This window comes from Epinephelus lanceolatus, chromosome 21, assembly GCF_041903045.1.
Source record: "Epinephelus lanceolatus isolate andai-2023 chromosome 21, ASM4190304v1, whole genome shotgun sequence".
Lineage (NCBI taxonomy): Eukaryota > Metazoa > Chordata > Actinopteri > Perciformes > Serranidae > Epinephelus > Epinephelus lanceolatus.
Window position 1 is genome coordinate 22,997,759 of NC_135754.1, and position 20,588 is coordinate 23,018,346.

The 20,588-nt window shown below is 41.1% G+C and overlaps 1 protein-coding gene across 1 annotated transcript in view; it reads right to left on the minus strand.

Moving 5' to 3' along the window:
* LOC117247727 (SH3 and cysteine-rich domain-containing protein 2-like) overlaps nucleotides 1-20,588 on the minus strand; it is a 53,953-nt gene that overhangs the window by 20,770 nt on the left and 12,595 nt on the right. Inside the window, exons 2-3 of the mRNA XM_033612351.2 lie at nucleotides 9,352-9,718; nucleotides 6,315-6,409 (exon numbers count right to left, since the gene is read on the minus strand). Coding sequence (XP_033468242.1) covers nucleotides 6,315-6,409; nucleotides 9,352-9,718 — 462 coding nt within the window. The remainder of the gene's footprint in view (nucleotides 1-6,314; nucleotides 6,410-9,351; nucleotides 9,719-20,588) is intronic.

The window sequence follows — 20,588 nt, forward strand, 5'->3', positions numbered from 1 at the left end:
CTTCCACTTCTTGCCCCTGATGAACTCCTTTGTTGTTTTGGCAGTGTGTTTTGGGTTGTTGGCTGCATGATGAAGGATCTCCCAATCAGTTTGGCTGCATCTTTCTTTAAATTAGCAGACAAAATGTTTCTGTAGACTTCTGAGTTCATTTTGCTGCTGCCATCATGTGTTACATCATCAATGAAGATGAAAGAGCCCGTCCCAGAAGAAGCCATGCAAGCCCAAGCCATGACATTCCCTCCACCGTGTTTCACAGATGAGCTTGTATGTTTGGGATCATGAGCAGATCCTTTCTTTCTCCAAACTTTCGCCTTTCCATCACTTTGGACAAAGTTAATCTTTGTCTCATCAGTCCATAAAACTTTTTCCCAGAATTTTTGAGGCTCATCTCTGTACCTTTTGGCAAATTCCAGCCTGGCCTTCCTATTCTTCTTGCTAATGAGTGGTTTGCATCTTCTGGTGTAGCCTCTGTACTTTTGTTCATGAAGTCTTCTGCGAGCAGTAGATTGTGATACCTTCACTCCTGCCCTCTGGAGGTTGTTGCTGATGTCACTAACAGTTGTTTTAGGGTCTTTCTGTACAGCTCTCACAATGTTTCTGTCATCAACTGCTGATGTTTTCCTTGGTCTACCTGTTCGATGTCTGTTGCTTAGTACACCAGTGGTTTCTTTCTTCTTCAGGACATTCCAAATGGTTGTACTGGCTATGGGCAATGTTTGTGCAATGGCTCTGATTGATTGTCCATCTTCTCTCAGATTCACAATTGCTTCTTTTTCACCCATAGACAGCTCTCTGGTTTTCATGTTGGTTCCACCTCTAAATGCAGTCTGCACAGGCAAAACCTACCATACTCAATCTGAAACTGAGCTCAGACATTCAGTGCTATTTATTGTTTGAATAATCAATGTAATTGGGAGACACCTGGGCAACAAAACACACCTGTCAGTCACATGTTCCAATACTTTTGCTCTCATGAAAAATGGGTGGGTTCAAACAAAAGGTGCTATCTTCTAAGTTGTGTATCAGATCCAGATGTAAATACCTGGAAATAAAAGCTGAAATGTTGATCTCTTGTCCCATATTCATCTTTTGATGTCAAACCCAAATATTTTCAGTCTACAACAAAAATAAAGGAATTGGCCTCACTGTTCCAATACTTTTGGAGGGCACTGTATTCCAGGTTTCAAAAGGTAAACTACTGTGTTTCTCAGTGAGCAATTATCAAATGAATCTGAATCGTTTAAGCCAACATTTTGTAAGAAATGACTAATAATCATTCTTATTTTAAGTAAAAGTGTTATTTAGAAGCATATTGGCTCATCCATGGTATTTTCTGGCATCATTCAAGAGCCCCCAGGATCAAAATTTAAAAACAGTATAGTGTTATATAGCACCTCTAATGGTTCTATGCAGCACTATTTGCAAAGGTGCTGTATGGCATCCTTAAAAGATGAGTGCCATATAGCACCAAAACAGGTTCCCGTATGATTTTGAGCCAATGACCTGCTTTTGGGTACTGTTTAGTACCATTGCTGTTAGTAGTTCATTATTACCTTTGCATTTCACCAGTTTCACCAGCATTTTAATGATGCCGTTGATCAAGGTGATGCTCATATTAACTGTTTTATATATAATGATCAGTGACGTTTTGCTCTGCAAAAACATTTGAATTAATTATGGAGTTATAAGTGTCTTTTTTTCTTCAAAAAAAGACAATCTGTCAACCTGTTTACTGTAGAATTCAACTTCTATAGAGAATTTTCTAGAAATTCATCTGTTAATCTTGACAGATGAGAAAGCTGCTTTAGAATAACAAAATTAAACCATAATCTGGAAAATTCACCACACCTGGTAACTTCTATTAAAACAGATCATGTCATCATAGAGGAAGATTGTTTCACTTTTTTAAAAATAAAAAAACACAGACATAAATGAGTTGGTAAGATACAGTTAAAAGTGCTTTACACATTTTTCTATTTTGTGTTACTTTATATACTAATATTGCACAAACACCTGAGAAGTGTATAGTACTGGTATAAGTATTACCTTTCACCCCTGTGAATGACTCATACAGTACTTGTACTGATATACTGTATTCATGATTAGTCACACTAAGATGGTCCTCTCCTCCTGCTCCTCCTGCTCTTTAATGAACTCTCTGCTCTCCACTCCCCGCAGCAACCACATCACTGCTATGCCTGGCCTCAAGTCATCCCAAGAGTCCAACTGGCATGTCTACTCACACATTCAAGTTTTCCCCACCAATTCACAAGACTTACATTTATTCTATCTTAATGTTGTTGTTTATTCATAAAGTATAGGAGAAGAAGAAGTGGTTAATACAATTTAGCAGAAAGTAATGTATGTGTAACCAAGGTTATTTTCTGTAGCTACAAATTACAGATGCTCCCTAAACACTTCACATGCAGACTACAGGGAGACGCAACAATTTACAGATGCTCCCTAAATGTCTCATATGTGGATGACAGCTACTGGTAGTGACAGACGAGTGTTATGTCCAGTGACTCCACATTTCAGCCTGTAGCAATAACTTTACATAAGGCTCTGTTTTTCAATTTGTACATTTATTGATCACAGCACTCACATAAGAATGTAGCACTTGTAGAGCACTAAATATTTTTTTTAATTCATGAATGATTCTTTGCCAAAATCAGCAGATGGAGGCATGTAGAAATAGCTGTTGCAGTACGTTGTGTGCAGCACATGTACCAGCAACTTTGTCACCTAATGTTACAAACATGCAAACATGTGCAGAAAGATTTTGTATTTATTCCAACATGAGAGAAACAATCACATTAAGTGTTCGCATGGTTATTAGGAGCTAATCTTTTCCTACTGAACAAATTATTAAAGGTTTATGTGAGACATTTTTATCCTTATTGGGCTATTATTCTGATGCTGAAATATTATGGTCCATGTAAATACACCTATTTTTTCCATTTCATTAAATGTGTATGAGGAAGACAAACCCATAAATAAAAGAATCCAAAAACCACCTAAGCAATAACAGCACTTCAAATATAATAACAAGTAGCATGTAAAATTTCACAAGCAACCTTTTGCAAATTTGGATGACGCACTTTGGTTGAGAGTCAGTGAACCCTGGACCTTACGTTACGTAGACGTATGAGAAGGAGCCTCGATTTCCATCCACTTTCAGTAAAATGCCTAATCCTTGCTTTGACGAGTGTGCAGTGATCGAAAAGGACACCGCCGAAGGCTTGGCGAGAGCCTGCCGTGTCATATCCTCGAGGGATTGTGTGCGCCTCAAACACACTGAATTTCACACTGAATTAGCCAGACCAGCTGGTACAGGGAGATATTGATTTTCCAACAGAGTTGAGAGGGGAGGAAGGAAATGTAGCACCCAGACAAGAGAGAGGAAGAGAAGAGGGCGTTATGTGAGAAGAGCAGCACATGCAGGAGGAAGGACAAAAAGGCTGAGTGAAAAAATGTTGGGACCTGGCCACTGAAACTTTATCAGTGTCATCCTCCTCAGCGTTTGCTCCTCCTATGGCATTTGTAGTTGGGAGATAATTTGATCCCACTGCTACCCTTTAGCACACTTCCAAGTGTCTCAGTCTACCTTGCAAAGCTCTGGTCAATCCACGTTCCATTTATAATCTCTACCTTTTTGTCTCTGCTGGTTTGAAAAGGGCTTTATCCTCTTTTAACAAGACGGGGGCTCAGAGGCTAAGCACATTACCAGGACTAACAGCTATGCCAACTGACTGACAGAGACAATTACAGCATCCAGATGCTGTTTAATTCTGCTGACACAATGCATTTTGGGTAAGTCTCTGGCCCACAGAGAACTCATGCATTTCCAGTACATTTTACGAACAACAAATAAAAATGTAATTAGCTGTGTAAGAAACATTTTTGCCCATTGTAAGCCGGGCTGCTGGGAGATAACCTGTGTTGCTTTAATTCCATTTCATCCATCTGTAATGTAGTAGCGTAATGCATTACTGTTCCAAAGTCAGTAATCACATTACAATTACTTATCAAACAATTATGTCATTACCTACGTTACATAAGTTCTTTAAGTATCTCTATAACGGGCAGATGAAAATAATAAACCTGCTGACAACAGTGAAGCTGTCAAGTGTTCGTGTGAAGAGACTCTCCAGCCTGGGCGGTCTGTGCTGACTCTGAGGAGGAGCAGGTTGTCTGAAAACGATTTGAGCATCTCTTTCTCATGAGGTGGAACTACTGCTTGGGTTATAAATACGTCAAATAAGCTGGACTAGTCAGTTATAAGGCCATGGTTTGGTGAGTGAGCAACTCCAGTGAGTGTGTCTGGCCTGTTGAATGCAGTTCATTGTTTCCTTTTTAAGGCTGTCATCATTTAATAATGTTAGGAAGGCTCGTCTCTTATTTTATTTAGGCCTGTTAATATATTTTTGAGGCAATAAGTATTTGTACTATGCAGTATTAGGAGGCCATCCTCTTTTATAGTTTCATAGTTTCATTTTGAGCATGTCACCCACTAACTGGAAGATCAGCTGTTCGATCCCCCTCTCCCCCAGTCTGCATGTCTATGTATCCTTGGGCAAGAAACTGAACTCCTGCTCCTGTTTGCTGTTTCATCGGTATGCAAGTATGTGTGAATGGTTACTGAGTAGCAGGTGGCACTCTGTATGGAAGCCTTGGCCACCAGTGTGTGACTGTGTGTGTGAATGGGTTACTGTGACTTGTAGTGTAAAAGCACTTGAGTGGTTGCAAGACTAGAAAAGCAGTATACAAGTGCAGGTCATACAACTGTGGATATGTGGGCATACGTGAGGTTTAACATTAAACTATTGTTAACTGGCAATTACGTTACAATGCGTCTCAGGCGATGTTGTGGAGTACTGTAAATTACTTTCTAGAGGGAGAAATTAAATTAGGTAATGCACCGCTATACAAAAAAGTGTAATACTTGTTTTGTCACTAGAGATAACTGTAGCAAATGAGCAAAGCAACAAGGGTATATTAGCTTTAATGTCATCAATTAAAACAAAGTGACCCTGACCACCAATTAAGCATTCTGTGCTAATGAGAGCCTCTTAAAGAGTGGCATTGTTCACTTTCACAAGTCAGGGACAGGTTTCAGGACAACAAGAAAATAGAATGAAACTACAATAATATAACATGACTCTAAAAATGTCCCTTTTTAAGTAAGGCAAATAAGAGCTTCAAAATCATGAGAAAACAGAAAATATAACAATGTAGTAATAATAATGTTGATTACACATACAGTATTTCTCTGCTGGTTCACTGCCCAGGTAGCAAATGCAGCAGGAAGGTGTAACTGCTTCATAAAAGGTGCATAGTGTGTGGTAGTTACAGTTAAAGAAGTATTTCACCACTGAAAAAATAGTTTCCTCATAAAACTGAGCTGTCCATACAGTAGAAAGATGCAAATATGCTTGAAATTGGTGACCAGAGAAAACAGAGGAGAAAGGCTGTGGCATTTACTTTTGCTCAAGAGGTACAGGGTTTGAAATTTGCACAAGCTATCACTCAAATGCTGCTAATATATGCACACAGGGGCAGGTGGACAAAAAAGTTTAAGGGCAGAAAACCTACAACTACCACAATGCAATGCACTGCACCAGACTGATAAATGCTCCCATTGGTGCGTGATTACATGCAAGCTAGACTGTTTTGACACAGGATATAATATGTCAGCTAGTTAGTAACAAATGACCTCGAATTACAGTTAAACAGTCAACTAAAATATGTATCCGAAAACATTTTAAGTAACAAATAGCCAACACAGTAACAGAGTCTTGGTTTATATTTGATCAGTGCTGCCTAGTTTTACAATTTGATTACTTTCAGCCTCCTTTTCTGACATTACAGAACACAGTATGGCGCCCACTTCCTGTTCACAAATTCTCATATTCTCATATTACAACCAAACGGTGCACTAAAATATGTTTCTGATGACATTTTAGGTTAGAAATAGGCAATACAGTGACAGAATCTTGTTTTATATTTGATCAGTACTGCTTAGTTTTACCGTTTGATCTGATTTCAGGGAGAAAAAGGGGCAGCTGTCTCTCTTGATCTGCTTCTATACTCTTTGTGTCTGTGGTGTCAGACATATGAAAATGCTAAAGTATAATCTGTCGATTGAGCAACAGCTCTAGAGAGAGATGAGCAGGGAGATCTGGATACAGGTATGATGGAGGGAAGTTTACCACAGTTCATTTACACACACTTCTCACATTGTTATGACACAAAGCTGGTTGAAAATCAGCAAAGTATCCCTTTAATGAAAGGTCAGTCTAAGGAATTCTTACCTTGCCGTTACAGGGCTGCTGGGAGAGCTCCGACGAGCACCAGAGGTGGGCCGCCAGCTTACAGGCTTTACAACGCAGCCCCTGCTTGGAGTTCCCTGTATAGACACCAGACAATTCACTTAAACACTACTGAGTAGACTGAAGACAGGTGTCAATATTTCTGTTATCACCCAACAGGTAATGGGTATTGAGGGTGAGGTAATGGCAACAAAGATGGGGGAAAAAAGTGGTGGAGAGTGGTTTTATCTTTTGCATACTTCATGAGTAAAATATAACCCGATTATTGGAAAGGCTGCATTTTTGCCAGTTTTTCATGAACAGTATTCACAAGCCACATTCCCTAGCTTTGTGTCTCTTTTCCTTTCTTTGAGCTGTACGGTGTGCAATGGTAGGTGCTTCAAATATTTCAAAAGACTCTTCAGAAATGCTTCTTGATTGAATTTTGAATCTGAATTGCTCCAAGTTTATTTTAGCAAAAAACTAGGTGCACCAGATTTGTGCCTCACATGTTGAACGCACAGCCCACGTTTTAAATAAACTGTCAAACACCAGCTCTGACAATCACACGCTTCATGCTCTGCAGGCAGAATGTTCTCAGTCAAGTGGCATGTATGTCAAACGGTAAAGTGCAGCATGTTAAATGTATTGGTGCAGCTCCTTCCTTGAGCAAATGTCCCAAAGTGCTACATTACTTGATAAAGGAAATTAAAAACAGACAGACATTCTTCACACACAATTAACACACTGTCACTGAGAGATTACCTTTATGCATAAATTAAAAACAGTCCACGTTGGTAACTATGGTAATTTCTACAGGAAAACTCATGTAAGGGCCCTTTGCAGGGTGTTGGCACTAGTTAGCCATTGTCAGCTTTTTGTTGGTCGATTCAGCAGTTTAAATCAGCGCTGGAGGCAGAAGTTTGTGAATGAAATCACTCTAATTGGCAGTTGAGCTGCGAGCACAGGAGGAGAAACTGAAGTAAGGAAAGCAAACAAACTGCTTAAAGGAGCTATATGTAAGAAATCTAAAGCAAATAGTCGTAAAATCCGCCTAATATGTCACAGAGACTAAGGAATAATGTTCATATAACATACTGAACACACTGACAACAATAGTACAGCCAGAATATTCGCATTTAAAAAACATTTTTACGGTCCACAAATCATGTTTATGTTTTGAATTTGTGTTTTGGCCTGTTGCGCCACCCACCGCCGTCTACCAGTCACACAGTCAGTAGAGTCTCAGCATCAGTTACAGTTATGACTGAGCTACAGCAGCACGGCAAGCAGCATTAGCAGTGTCCTGGTACATAGCATTAGCAGCCGGCTCCTCCTCAGCTGTATCCTGGCAGCAGCATTAGCAGTGTGCCGGTACATAGCATTAGCAGCCGGCTCCTCCTCAGCTGTATCCTGGCAGCAGCATTAGCAGCAGAGAAGCCGGACTTGCTCGAACGGTCCGCTGGAAAACCAAAGATCAAGGACACGGCGATGCGGCCCTGCCACGGCAGCCGCCCGTGGGCAAACAAATCAGTCTCCAGCGTGCCGCTGTCCAGCAACCTCGAATCTATAGGGGAGGGGGGGGCGGACACGACCCGCGTCAGTATTTTGAATTTGAGCGCAGTATCCGTTTTGGCCACATTCTTACATACGGCACCTTTAAGTCAAGAGGGTGTGAGATCAGAACAAACTCATAATGTGAGGTAAGATTATGTTTTTTGCTGTTGAGCTCTTTAGCAAAAATGGTTTGTAATTGTTTGTGTCATTGCTCACTATTGCAAGGTGCTTATGCTTTGTTCTTTCAACATCGAGTTGCGTTATTCATGTGCTACCTGGCCACCTAGCATCTTGAATCGATCCCGTTGGTCTTCCGTTTCCCTTTTTTAAAGATGAATACAGACTAATGTCGCCTGCTGGTATGGAGACCTGCAAGCAAAAGCAAAGCTACATGCTAGTTAGCCATTGGCTGTAGTTTTTGCAGTGTGCTCGAGGCAAACCGTCTGTCCGAGACACAGTCAGCCTTCGTCGCCACTAGTTTGTTCATGACGGTTGGGTGTGTCTAAGCCGTAAAGCATGAGCCACAACGATGAAAGCACTTAAGATCCTGGTCCTGGCCGGTCAATGTGCTTTCCAGAGTGGTCAAAAGGCCAAACAGTTTTGCCAATAATCAAGCATTTAGAGCTCACAAATGTGTCGCTGCCCTGTACACAATTATCACAATCCTGAACTGATCCTGATCAACAGGCAGCCAGAGGACTGAATCAGCTGATGTGAACGCTACACCAGATCCTACACCAGGTTCTTAAAAATATTTCTAAGCTGTGAGTTGACGTGTTCACACTATGATTATAATTCTAAGTTTGGCTCTTGACTGGCCAAGGCTTTGTTGCATATACTGTAATAAATGTGACTTCTGTTTAATCACTCTGGCCATCCTAATTGTAACAGTAGCTGAGTATTCTGGTACACCAGCTGACCCGTCCTACTGACTTGGTTTATATGAAAGGTATGGCCGAGAAACGTCAGCATGCTAATTGTAAGAAAAGGGAATATAACTCCCAGGGGAGGCATGGAAACAGAATTGGACCACAAAGCTCGCTGTCAATAATGTTCCCTGAGACAATTTTCTGCTGAAGAAATAGACCCGCTGCAAACGATTCACAGTAAGATTTGTGGATGATCCTGAGTATTGATTTTTCATCCTTTAAGAACCAGAAACACTGCTTCATTATTTTGGGGTAAAGTGGCAGGATTCTTAGTGGAAACACTTCAGCAAATAAACTCAAAATATCTGCAGCTCCCTTTAAAGCTGATGTTACACCAAGCCTATTTTTAACTGATATCTTTGCACACTGATGAGGAGCACCTTGTTTCAGCTAGATACAGTAGATTGACTAAACCCTGGTTAAGCATGAATATGCTTGCCTAAAGCATTCAGCTGTAACCACTGACGTTTTCCCCTCTGAACACATTCATGTCCTCCATGGGAGTGAGGAAAGTAACAAAAATGCTGTTGAAGTAACTGGCAAAACTGACCTACCTTGGATCATGTGTTTGCATCGCTGGCAGCTGGTAGGCCGACGGAAGACGTGCTCCTGGAAACAGTGGGTCTTGAGCGGCTGGGCCTGAGACTTTTGCTGGCTTTTGGAGGTCACAGACAGAGAGGGGCTGACTGCAGGTGAGTGTGAAGACAATGAGGGGTTGGGACTGGTGGACGGGGAGTGGGACGGAGAGCGATCATAGGCCAGGGGGGACTCAGGGATGGGGGAAGGAGACAGCTGGGGTGGAGGTGTGGTGATAAGGGCCGAGGGGTGGCGGGATTCGCCGTTACTACGCTGGAAAAAGTTGTCCATGCTCTTGCTGCGCATGACTGATTTGAAGGACAGGGAGCGCTTCAACCGCTGTAACTGAAAGACAAACAAGGGGAAAAGAAATTATAACCAGTTTCAGTAATAATGGGTTACTGTTTAACTAAAAACAGCAAACACATCCACCTAGGGTGCAAGGTAAGTGCAAGTATAAAGGAAAAAGACAGTATTAGGTCAGGGGTTTAAATATTTGTCACATCAGAAATGCGGACTATTACACGGAAGAGGTGGACTCATTTTGACAAGAATAAATTAAAAGATGGATAAATAAAATTAGATACATTTTTTGTGACACTGAAGACCTCACACTTTCTAATTTTAGACTATTCAAAGGAGCAGTGTGTAGGATTTAGTGGTATCAAGCAGTGAGGGTTGCAGATTACAACCAGATAAAACTTCTCCCATGTTGTTAGCATGAACTACCAGTTAGAATTGCTTCAGTGCTCATGGTTCAGGAGGTTTTAAATGTGAGCCAAATTATCTGCTGAGGTCTCTTCCTCTCCAAAACAAAGAGGCAGTTTCATGTTACAAATCAGTGTTTCTCTCTTTTAAGTGTTCATTGTTCATGAGATTGTTACCAGGAGCAAAACTATCCACAGAGGTCTCCTCCTCTATAAAACAAACGGCTGATTTAAACCGCTGAAAACACTGAATAAAGCAGTTTCACATTAAAAATCCCTATTTTTCCGACACTGTTCAGCTCGTAATGGAGGGACTGTTGACTATGGCTGTCGACATGAAAATGCTAATGGCCCTGTCTAGGGGCCTGGGCTACTGTAGAAACATGGTAGTACAACATGGCCAACTCAGTGGACCTGCTCCCTATGTAGATATAAATGGCTTATTCTAAGGGCTCATTTATACTCAACGTTAGATATGTATAAGGAGACAGATGGAGCCTTCTGTCCGTACTTTTGATTCGTCTTTACTTGTGCCCGTTTTCAAAGCTTACACATCTGGGGCCTCATTTATAAAAGAGTGCTTAGGATTCATACTAAAAGTTGACATGCGCCCAAAAGCTGAAAATGGCGTGCGCCAAAAAATAATCTGATTTATAAAACCGTGCGCACGCACACTTGCACGCAATGTTCTCTTTATAAATCACAGACCTCCTGGAGTTGTGCGCACACAGATCCGCCTCATATTCCGCCCTCTACACGCCCTAGTTCAACCATAAATGGTCATGCAAATCACCTCATGAATGCAATCTGCATATAAATAAGCCGGCATGCGAGTGTTCTCTCACTGTGTGAGTCACGGCGACAGGTGTGAGAAACGAACCAAAAAACGGAGACTGAGCTAGAGACCCTTTAATGGGAGGTGGAGGACTGAAGAAAGATTTTATTTGGTGGCCACAGCAGCGGGATCACTAATAAAAGAAAGCAAAAAAAAAGTGGCAACACATCAATGCTGCTGATGCTGTCAGCTGTGTCTGTGGGACTGCATGGACAGTGACAGAGGAAAAAAAACGCACGAGGGTCACCACAGTATTTATATGTTTATGGCAATTAGTCTGATCAGACACCCGGCCTGAATTACAGCATGAACCAGTGGTATTCCTGTCCCAAAATACAACGTGTAATTTGAAATACAATTCAAAGATGAAAGTGTAATAGGCGAACACGTTTCTTCATGGCGGTTTTGTCATGAACAGCAAATGTCTAAGTAGGGCTGATGAAATGAGTGTAACAGTTGTGCTTAATGGCTGTATTTCGAGACATGATAAATGCACTGGAAATATTTAGCTAAATAAATAAATATATTCCATGCAGTCGCGCCATATTCTCCCCCTCCTGCGCTCACAGAGTGGACAATGAGACGTTAGAGGCAGTGCGGATTAAATACGTATTTAGAAAGAATTTCAGTTCAGGATTTGAGTTGGATTTTACAACGTTTTTATGAAACAATTATCCCTCACTCCAAGCGCAAAATAAGGCTGCTGGATTTAATTTCAATGATAACATGGATCTAAGGTGGATATAGCGTGACATTAAATTTGTGTGAGACATCAATAAAAATCTGACTCCCCTTCTCCACCTCGCCGTCTGTGTCGCCACTTCTCAGTGTCTCCAAAATGTGCGCATGTATGACTCAGAGTTTGCTTACAGGTGCGCACATTCTCCCACCAAGTTTATTTTTATAAATCACAACCTTTGCGTGGGAAGTGGCGTACGCCACTTCCAAGCCCCGTTTTGTGCGTAAGCAAGCTTTATAAATGAGGCCCCTGGACCTTGAGAGATGACCGCAGGAAATGAACAAAAATTTCAACTAATGGCAGAACGAACATATCAGTAATATAGCAAAAAGAATTCTCCATCCACATACCGCAGTGTATTTAATGGCCTCACAGGCCACTGCTGTCTACAGTGCTGCCTCTGTTAAAAGGCACAATATAATGACCTCCTCCACCGTCGCATTTGTGGTTGTCTGAAGCTTTTGACCCTTCCCTCTAGTGCTATCTCGTGGATTTATCTGTGCCGAAAGGTAATTATACACTAAAGAAAGCAGTTATATCCCATTTTTGCTGCTGTGTCCCCCTTAAATCCTACACGCTGAAGCCTGAATCACTTTTAAAGCCTAATATTTATAAACTTGAATTTAAGACATTAAAAGACTTTTTAAGTACAGTACAGGCCAAAAGTTTGGACACACCTTCTCATTCAATGCGTTTTCTTTATTTTCATGACTATTTACATTGTAGATTCTCACTGAAGGCATCAAAACTATGAATGAACACATGTGGAGTTATGTACTTAACAAAAAAAGGTGAAATAACTGAAAACATGTTTTATATTCTAGTTTCTTCAAAATAGCCACCCTTTGCTCTGATTACTGCTTTGCACACTCTTGGCATTCTCTCGATGAGCTTCAAGAGGTAGTCACCTGAAATGGTTTTCCAACAGTCTTGAAGGAGTTCCCAGAGGTGTTTAGCACTTGTTGGCCCCTTTGCCTTCACTCTGCGGTCCAGCTCACCCCAAACCATCTGGATTGGGTTCAGGTCCGGTGACTGTGGAGGCCAGGTCATCTGCCGCAGCACTCCATCACTCTCCTTCTTGGTCAAATAGCCCTTACACAGCCTGGAGGTGTGTTTGGGGTCATTGTCCTGTTGAAAAATAAATGATGGTCCAACTAAACGCAAACCGGATGGGATGGCATGTCGCTGCAGGATGCTGTGGTAGCCATGCTGGTTCAGTGTGCCTTCAATTTTGAATAAATCCCCAACAGTGTCACCAGCAAAACACCCCCACACCATCACACCTCCTCCTCCATGCTTCACAGTGGGAACCAGGCATGTGGAATCCATCCGTTCACCTTTTCTGCGTCTCACAAAGACACGGCGGTTGGAACCAAAGATCTCAAATTTGGACTCATCAGACCAAAGCACAGATTTCCACTGGTCTAATGTCCATTCCTTGTGTTTCTTGGCCCAAACAAATCTCTTCTGCTTGTTGCCTCTCCTTAGCAGTGGTTTCCTAGCAGCTATTTGACCATGAAGGCCTGATTGGCGCAGTCTCCTCTTAACAGTTGTTCTAGAGATGGGTCTGCTGCTAGAACTCTGTGTGGCATTCATCTGGTCTCTGATCTGAGCTGCTGTTAACTTGCCATTTCTGAGGCTGGTGACTCGGATGAACTTATCCTCAGAAGCAGAGGTGACTCTTGGTCTTCCTTTCCTGGGTCGGTCCTCATGTGTGCCAGTTTCGTTGTAGTGCTTGATGGTTTTTGCGACTCCACTTGGGGACACATTTAAAGTTTTTGCAATTTTCCGGACTGACTGACCTTCATTTCTTAAAGTAATGATGGCCACTCGTTTTTCTTTAGTTAGCTGATTGGTTCTTGCCATAATATGAATTTTAACAGTTGTCCAATAGGGCTGTCGGCTGTGTATTATGACTTCTGCACAACACAACTGATGGTCCCAACCCCATTGATAAAGCAAGAAATTCCACTAATTAACCCTGATAAGGCACACCTGTGAAGTGGAAACCATTTCAGGTGACTACCTCTTGAAGCTCATCGAGAGAATGCCAAGAGTGTGCAAAGCAGTAATCAGAGCAAAGGGTGGCTATTTTGAAGAAACTAGAATATAAAACATGTTTTCAGTTATTTCACCTTTTTTGTTAAGTACATAACTCCACATGTGTTCATTCATAGTTTTGATGCCTTCAGTGAGAATCTACAATGTAAATAGTCATGAAAATAAAGAAAACGCATTGAATGAGAAGGTGTGTCCAAACTTTTGGCCTGTACTGTACCTGCAGAAACACTGTTAAAAGTTCTACAGTGATGATTGATTACCATTTGAAAAACTAAAAGACTAACCCGTTCTTTTATTTGTGGCATGGGTGAAATTTTCAAATAGGAACAATAGAAGTGGCCTCTGAAATGACAAAAACTCTCCAGCTGGAGGGGATATGCAGTGTTTGAGAAATCAGTCTGTTAACAAACAGACTGTTAGCTCTACCCTCTGACTGTCCTTGCCCTGCCAGGCTGGCTTCTGATCTCCCGTCTTTAGCTTTTCCCCCCTTTTCCTTAGTTCACAAATTTGCCATCCCTTGTGAATCCAAGCGAGTCAATACCCCTTAAAATTCACGTTTGATTAGTTTTATTGAGCGGCCTGCACCTTCGCATTTGATGCAGTCAGTGATGCACGGCAAACACGGTGTTTATCTTTTACTCTGCCGGCCCCCATTTCCCACTAGCTTGCCACCGAGTGCTTTTGGCTACAATAAAGAGGAACTGATAATGGCAAACAATTACGGGGACTTAGGAGTGATGGGATCCAATATATGGAAATAATAACCATGTGAACTCATATATCAAGAGAATGGCCTGGAGAATGAGGACAAGAAGGTCCCCGAGACTGAAGAGCACCTCCTCAATTTACACAGAGCTCATTATCTGTCTGTGTTAGCGACTGGGTCGATAACCAGAGTGCCGCCTTAAACTTTTAAGTTCTACAGAGTTTATTTACTTCTTAACTGTTTTGTTTATTTTGTGGTATAAACATGTTTTATCTTATAGAGATGTAGCAAAGAGTCTAGAAAAAGTGGAAAATGTGTGGAAAAGAAGCACCTTCATTACATCTATTGTACCTTTGAAAGCCACCGCATGGCCCATCGCACTCCTTCGCAGCAAATCCCATCAATAACACTGAGCAGGTTTCTCTTTTTCTTCCTTAAGCCACAGATTCACAGATGCCAATTAGTTTGAGTGATGAAAGCGTCCTCTCTGTTGACCCATTAGCGAGTGCCTCTCGTAAATGTTTTCTACAGGGAGCTGAGTCCATGTTTTCCTTAATGGCCTTTTCTTGGCTCGACTGGTGGCCCATTCTGTAATGGATGTTCCTCTGTATTAGATTTTTAACTTGTCTGACTTTGTTAATCTTCCCTGTGGTAAACGCCTTTCTTTGCTCCAGTTCCGTGGGGAGAAGAACAATTTCCTTCGGGCACAAACTAGGCAACACATGACTGATAATCAATAGCTTAATATACCTCCTGGTACTTTTACAAGATTAAAGAAACACAGAAATAAACAAGATAAAAGAATAAAAGCTAAGTTTTCAGTAGTTGTACAGGGCTGAGTAATGAAAATCGGACTTTCATATTGACATGTTCCAGTGTTTCAGTGTACACTCAGTTTAACTTCCATTAAAATCTGTATCGTCCACCACTGACCTGCACTAATGAAAGCAATAAATAACTGCTGAATGAATAAAATTTAAGTGTGTGGTTTTAAACACTTCATCAGTGGATCTGTTATTCAGCAGTTTCTATATCTACACTATCCCATTTACCCTGTCCTATAAAGGTTAAGCGAAAGCACCGTCAAAGAAATAATCCAGAAAAAGTGTTTTATGACCAAAATGTACAAAAGATGCAATGTGGTTTTTGCAGCTTGGCAACGACTCTGGGCATTTTCACAGTTTGGCATGAGGCCAAGCTGAAGCACACTAACTGCTCAGAGGTATGTGGACATCTTTGTCAATTTGTATGACTTTTGTCTGGGAATGTATTTTAAGGTTTTAGTCTACAGCTGCTGCAAGAGGCAGCAAAACAACCATTTCATTCAGTCTACTAATAAAACTCTCCACAGTATGAACACTGGTTACATGAGCCTCAAAACCAGCCACAACTCAGCCCTGAGCAGAGTGACCGTCTGCTATTGACCAATCAACAGACTGCAGTGTTAACAGCTGCATCTTTTAGTACCAGATCTGTGTGCTAGGTACCCCAACAGAGGGGGGACCAAAAATGGGGACGGCACGGAACGGTTCTATTGGTACCATCCACAACTTTTCACAGTGGAAACAGAAAAAAAGCGTACTGAACTGAACCGTACCGCTTCTTGGAAACGAAACTAAAGGTTCTACAAGTAACCAAAAAGGGTTCTCCGATGGGGACGAGCCTAAGACCCCTATATAGTTCTAGTTAGCATTGTTTTTTTCCACGAGTGTGAGCCCTTACATCCAATTAAGGGAGATATTATGCTACTGTATACGATATTTTAGACAAATATGTGCTTCTAACTTTGTGGAAAAAGTTTGGAAAAGGCTCTTTTCCCTGTTTCAGATGACAAAGCCCTCATGCACACGGAGAGGTCCCACTTGGCTGGCCAGATCTCAACCTCATACAAGTGAAATGCCGACTACGAGCTGGCCTTAATGGTCAACATTACTGATGCTCTTGTGGCTGAATGGGAACAAATCCCTGCAGCCAGGTTCCAAAATCTTATGGGAAGCCTTCCTTAGAGGAGCAGATGGTATGTCTTTGATTTTGAATGGAATTGTTTAACAATAATAAAAACATGTTCTAAAGTTCAGGTGTCCACATACTTGAATTGCACATACTTTGGGCCATACACACAAGTGGTTCCATATTCAGGACCAAGGTCAGTTCCTCTTTACAAGTTCTGTCTTCCAACCGGCTCAATAACTGCACTGTGGTTTGTATTAACAGCGTCATAATCATACAGCATGTACATCACTACCAAAGGAGTTTGGTGGACGCATTCCCAGTGGTGAAGCTGGTGTTGTCTTAACACAGTTAAGTCTGTTGAGAGAAGCACTAAACAAATTCAATCTAATTTGTTATCAGTGCACAGTACAAGTACTCATACAATGACAATATAACAGCAGCTGCCCCAGCTTTCTAAATTTGAGAGCTGCAGGGCATCACATACACCACTATCTTAAGCATCTCATATCCTTAATGGTACTCTAATTATATATGTGTGGCTTTATGTTGCAAGTGTGTAAGTATAGCTGCTGGTGGGTTTTCTTATATGCCATAACATCCTCTGCTGAAAACAGAACAGAAATCAAAGGCAGGGCTCTAATGAATGCAAATCTCTACATTTCTCCATGGCACTCTTGTGTCTCTCTGTAAGGTTTTGAAAAGTCTATTTATGGATCACAGAACTGGAGACCCATCACACTCTGAACTACTGACGGCAATTAGCTCATCACAGTCCAAGTGTGTTGTACTAGAGCAGACTGGTGTTTGAGGAGGAAGATGAAGCAAAGAATAAAAAATAATAGGGCAGTCAAAGAAATTGAAGGAAAAAAAAGGTGAAACAGAGAACAGATAGTCTGAAAATACCACACCACCACCACCACCACCATCAACCCCCCTCCGTCTCTGAAAGCCCAATGCACCAGGGCCTTTTTCTATCACCCCTCTGACAGACAAATGTTACAGTGGAGACAGAACAGACGTCTCAGCCTTGTTCTTTGGCCGTTTGAAAATGAGCACAGAGCGCAGAGATGTTTGGTGAAGGTTTCTATAAATAGGCTGTTGTGAGGAATGCCTGGATAAATTAATGATTAAGAAGTGGGGGGGTGGGCGTTCACACAAGATGCCTGTGAAAGGCGAAAAGTCATCCTGCTGCCACTACAATACAGTCCCAACGCCCATGCTTTTCTACACTGTCTGTTTTTACAGCACAGAGGTGATGAAGAGAGGCGTCTAAGGAAAAATCTCCCGAGAAAACTCTCCCAGCCAACAGTTCTACATATTTACACATGTTTAAGTTTAATACTGCAGTAATAATGTTTTGTTTGCTGTTGTCAAACACATAAACAAACACTCCTAACCTCTTGACTGCAATCTTGCTGAGAGAGGATTATACCTTCTAAACCTGAACACAGTGTCCTCCATCTTTGGATCAATCTGTAAACGTGGTCTCCTGCCCTCGCTGAGCGTGCAGGTGCACAGGTATGCAGTGAGCTAAAAACTCTTTCAGTAAAAGGTTAATAGTTTTTAATCTGCGCAATTGTGAAACTAGAAACAGCACTGACAACAATTTAGATTACTGTATAGTGTATTGTAATCTAAACTAGAAACAGCACTGACAACAATTTAGATTACAATACACTATATAGTTACACTAAAGGTACTGTAGAAATAATTAGCACAATATCACTAGTGAAAAATCAACATTATATTCCCAAAGTACAAGACAGTGAGTAATCTAATAAACATACAGAGTCCGCACCAGTAAGAGTGCAAAGAGTATAATGCCAGGTTCAGACTACACCATATTTTTGCCTGTTACAATGGTCACTGTATCCGATTAAACAAAAAAGAGTCATTAAATCTTGACATTACTTGGAGACATGACAGACTACACATTGGTCTACGACCAGACATATGAGGTCATCAGGAAGGGGATGCTGGGGACTGACTTCCAGAACAAGAATGTTTAACAAATGACGTTAGCAAAGTGTCTTAGTGTCTTTGTATCATTCGAGTTTTTTGCGGGTCCGTGAACGCAGCAGGGTACTATTCATGAGTTATTTTTGTCCACAGCAGCAGTTTGTGGAGTTTTAAGTTGCGGGGTGGATATGAGCAGTCGATCCGATCACAGCTGATCAGATCAGATCGATGAATGAGAGGAGCAGCTGCTACAGACGCTAGTGAATGCAAACCTTTAGACCCACTGCAATGTACAGTTAGGCTTCACTTTTACCGCACCTGGCGATCTGCTGCTCTGTCTGTGCCCAGAGTACACTCTGCACTGCGAGGGTGTGGAGCAAATGAAAAAATTAATCTGTATACATACCAACAGCAATCATAACGAACTGTCCAGCTCCAAAAATAAAAAATCAATATGTGGCAGCAGATAATGTTATTGTGGCGGGCTTCCATAAATAAATGAATGTGTGGGAAACCCTGGGCTAGCTTGGTTAGCAATAAACTGATTTCAGGAAAAATATATTTAATAAATATTAATCCAAAAACAACAAATAATAAAAGACTACCTACAGCTAATGCTCCAACAAGGGCATTTTGCGGAGTAGATTAAAGAAGCTTGTTAACAATTGCATGGTCACAGATCTGACAAAATAGTGGAGGTAACATTGTCAGTGAAACTGCAGCTGCTACAGACCAAATGATGTGATAAACAATGTTTATTTACAATAGAAAATCCTCATGTTATGCACATTATCATATTCAAACGGCGGACAGTTGGAAAGCAGCACGGTACATAAAATAAGCACAACTACAAATCTTTAAACACCACATCTGAAAACAACAACGGTAACCAAGAAGTTCGCTGATTCCACAAATGTCCATAGTTGTAATCAATTGCCAGTTTTCTACCTGGAGGTGATTGTTATTGTTAGTGCAACATCACAGTAATTCAGTCTATAGAACTGTGCCAGTTGGAGTTATACATGGATTCAAACCATTCATGGTGTATTGTAAGACTGAAATTACAGGTTTCTTTACAGAAATAATAATAATAATAATAATAATAATAATAATAGAAAATAATAACAGTCCTGTCACTACACGTCTGCCAGTTGTTTCAGCTGCCAAATAGTTTGCACATCTCGTCTGGTGGTCTGATCTTGCATTTACAAGAATTCATAAAAACACTTTAAGTCATAGAAATATAAAAAAAGCACTCACTACATTAGGTTTAAAAGCCTGGCTTGGGTAAGAAATGCTTGTTTTACCTTTGGTCTGGCACCAAACCTGACATCCTTGGCAGTGCCAAAGCTGCCTCTGTGTCCTTGTGCACAGCCGTTACACAGCAGTGTGCTCCACTATATGCTGAAAGCTGTACCAGACTATTAATTGATGAAACATGCATTGATCAAATACACTGTATGGTCCAAAATTCATTACTTTAAATCCTACAATATAATATGTAGAGTGTTTTGTGCATGTTATTTTCTATGTGTGTAACTGTCATCTTTAAGACATGCTTCTATTTTGAAGTTCCCACAGCACGTTTGTGTCATCATTTCCATCCAAGCTCACCTCCTGCCTAAACATTGTTTGTGACCTAGTGCCAGGCTGATAATAGCAAGCAGCCAAGAAAAAGACAATGAGGATATGCACTGACGTCATCTCATATTGATTGCAGACCCCTGAATCTAATCGTGGCAGACTTTTTGTGATATCAGCAAATACTGTATCATTGTCCAAAGAATCAATATAATATCGCATTGCATTGAAACTTTTGATTTAGACCCCTGTTATTCCCACGTATTTCAAAATGCTTCCTAATCTCATTACATACTGACATACTGAGCAGTTTAGATGACAGTGTAAATATAGTGCACCAGTTTCCATCTGTTTATGAGCTGAGCAACTTACTCCCTAATGTCCACCAGCTCTTCTACATGACATGCCCACTGCAGTGTTTTTCTCTGGACATCTCTGGCTGCTCATGATATTAAAAATCATCTCTGGACACACAGGAACCTGATTAAGTTTGGCGTTCCTCTTGCAGTGACCTGAGCTTTAAATTAAAGGAGACCTCATTAGGCATTGTTCCAACTGCACCCTGTTAGGTAAAAGTGCACCTACTGAAACGACCTTTTGTGCGAATGGAAAGTTTTAACGCCTCACTGCACAAGCTGCATTGCTTTCACAGGGCTTGGAACAAATTGAAAACT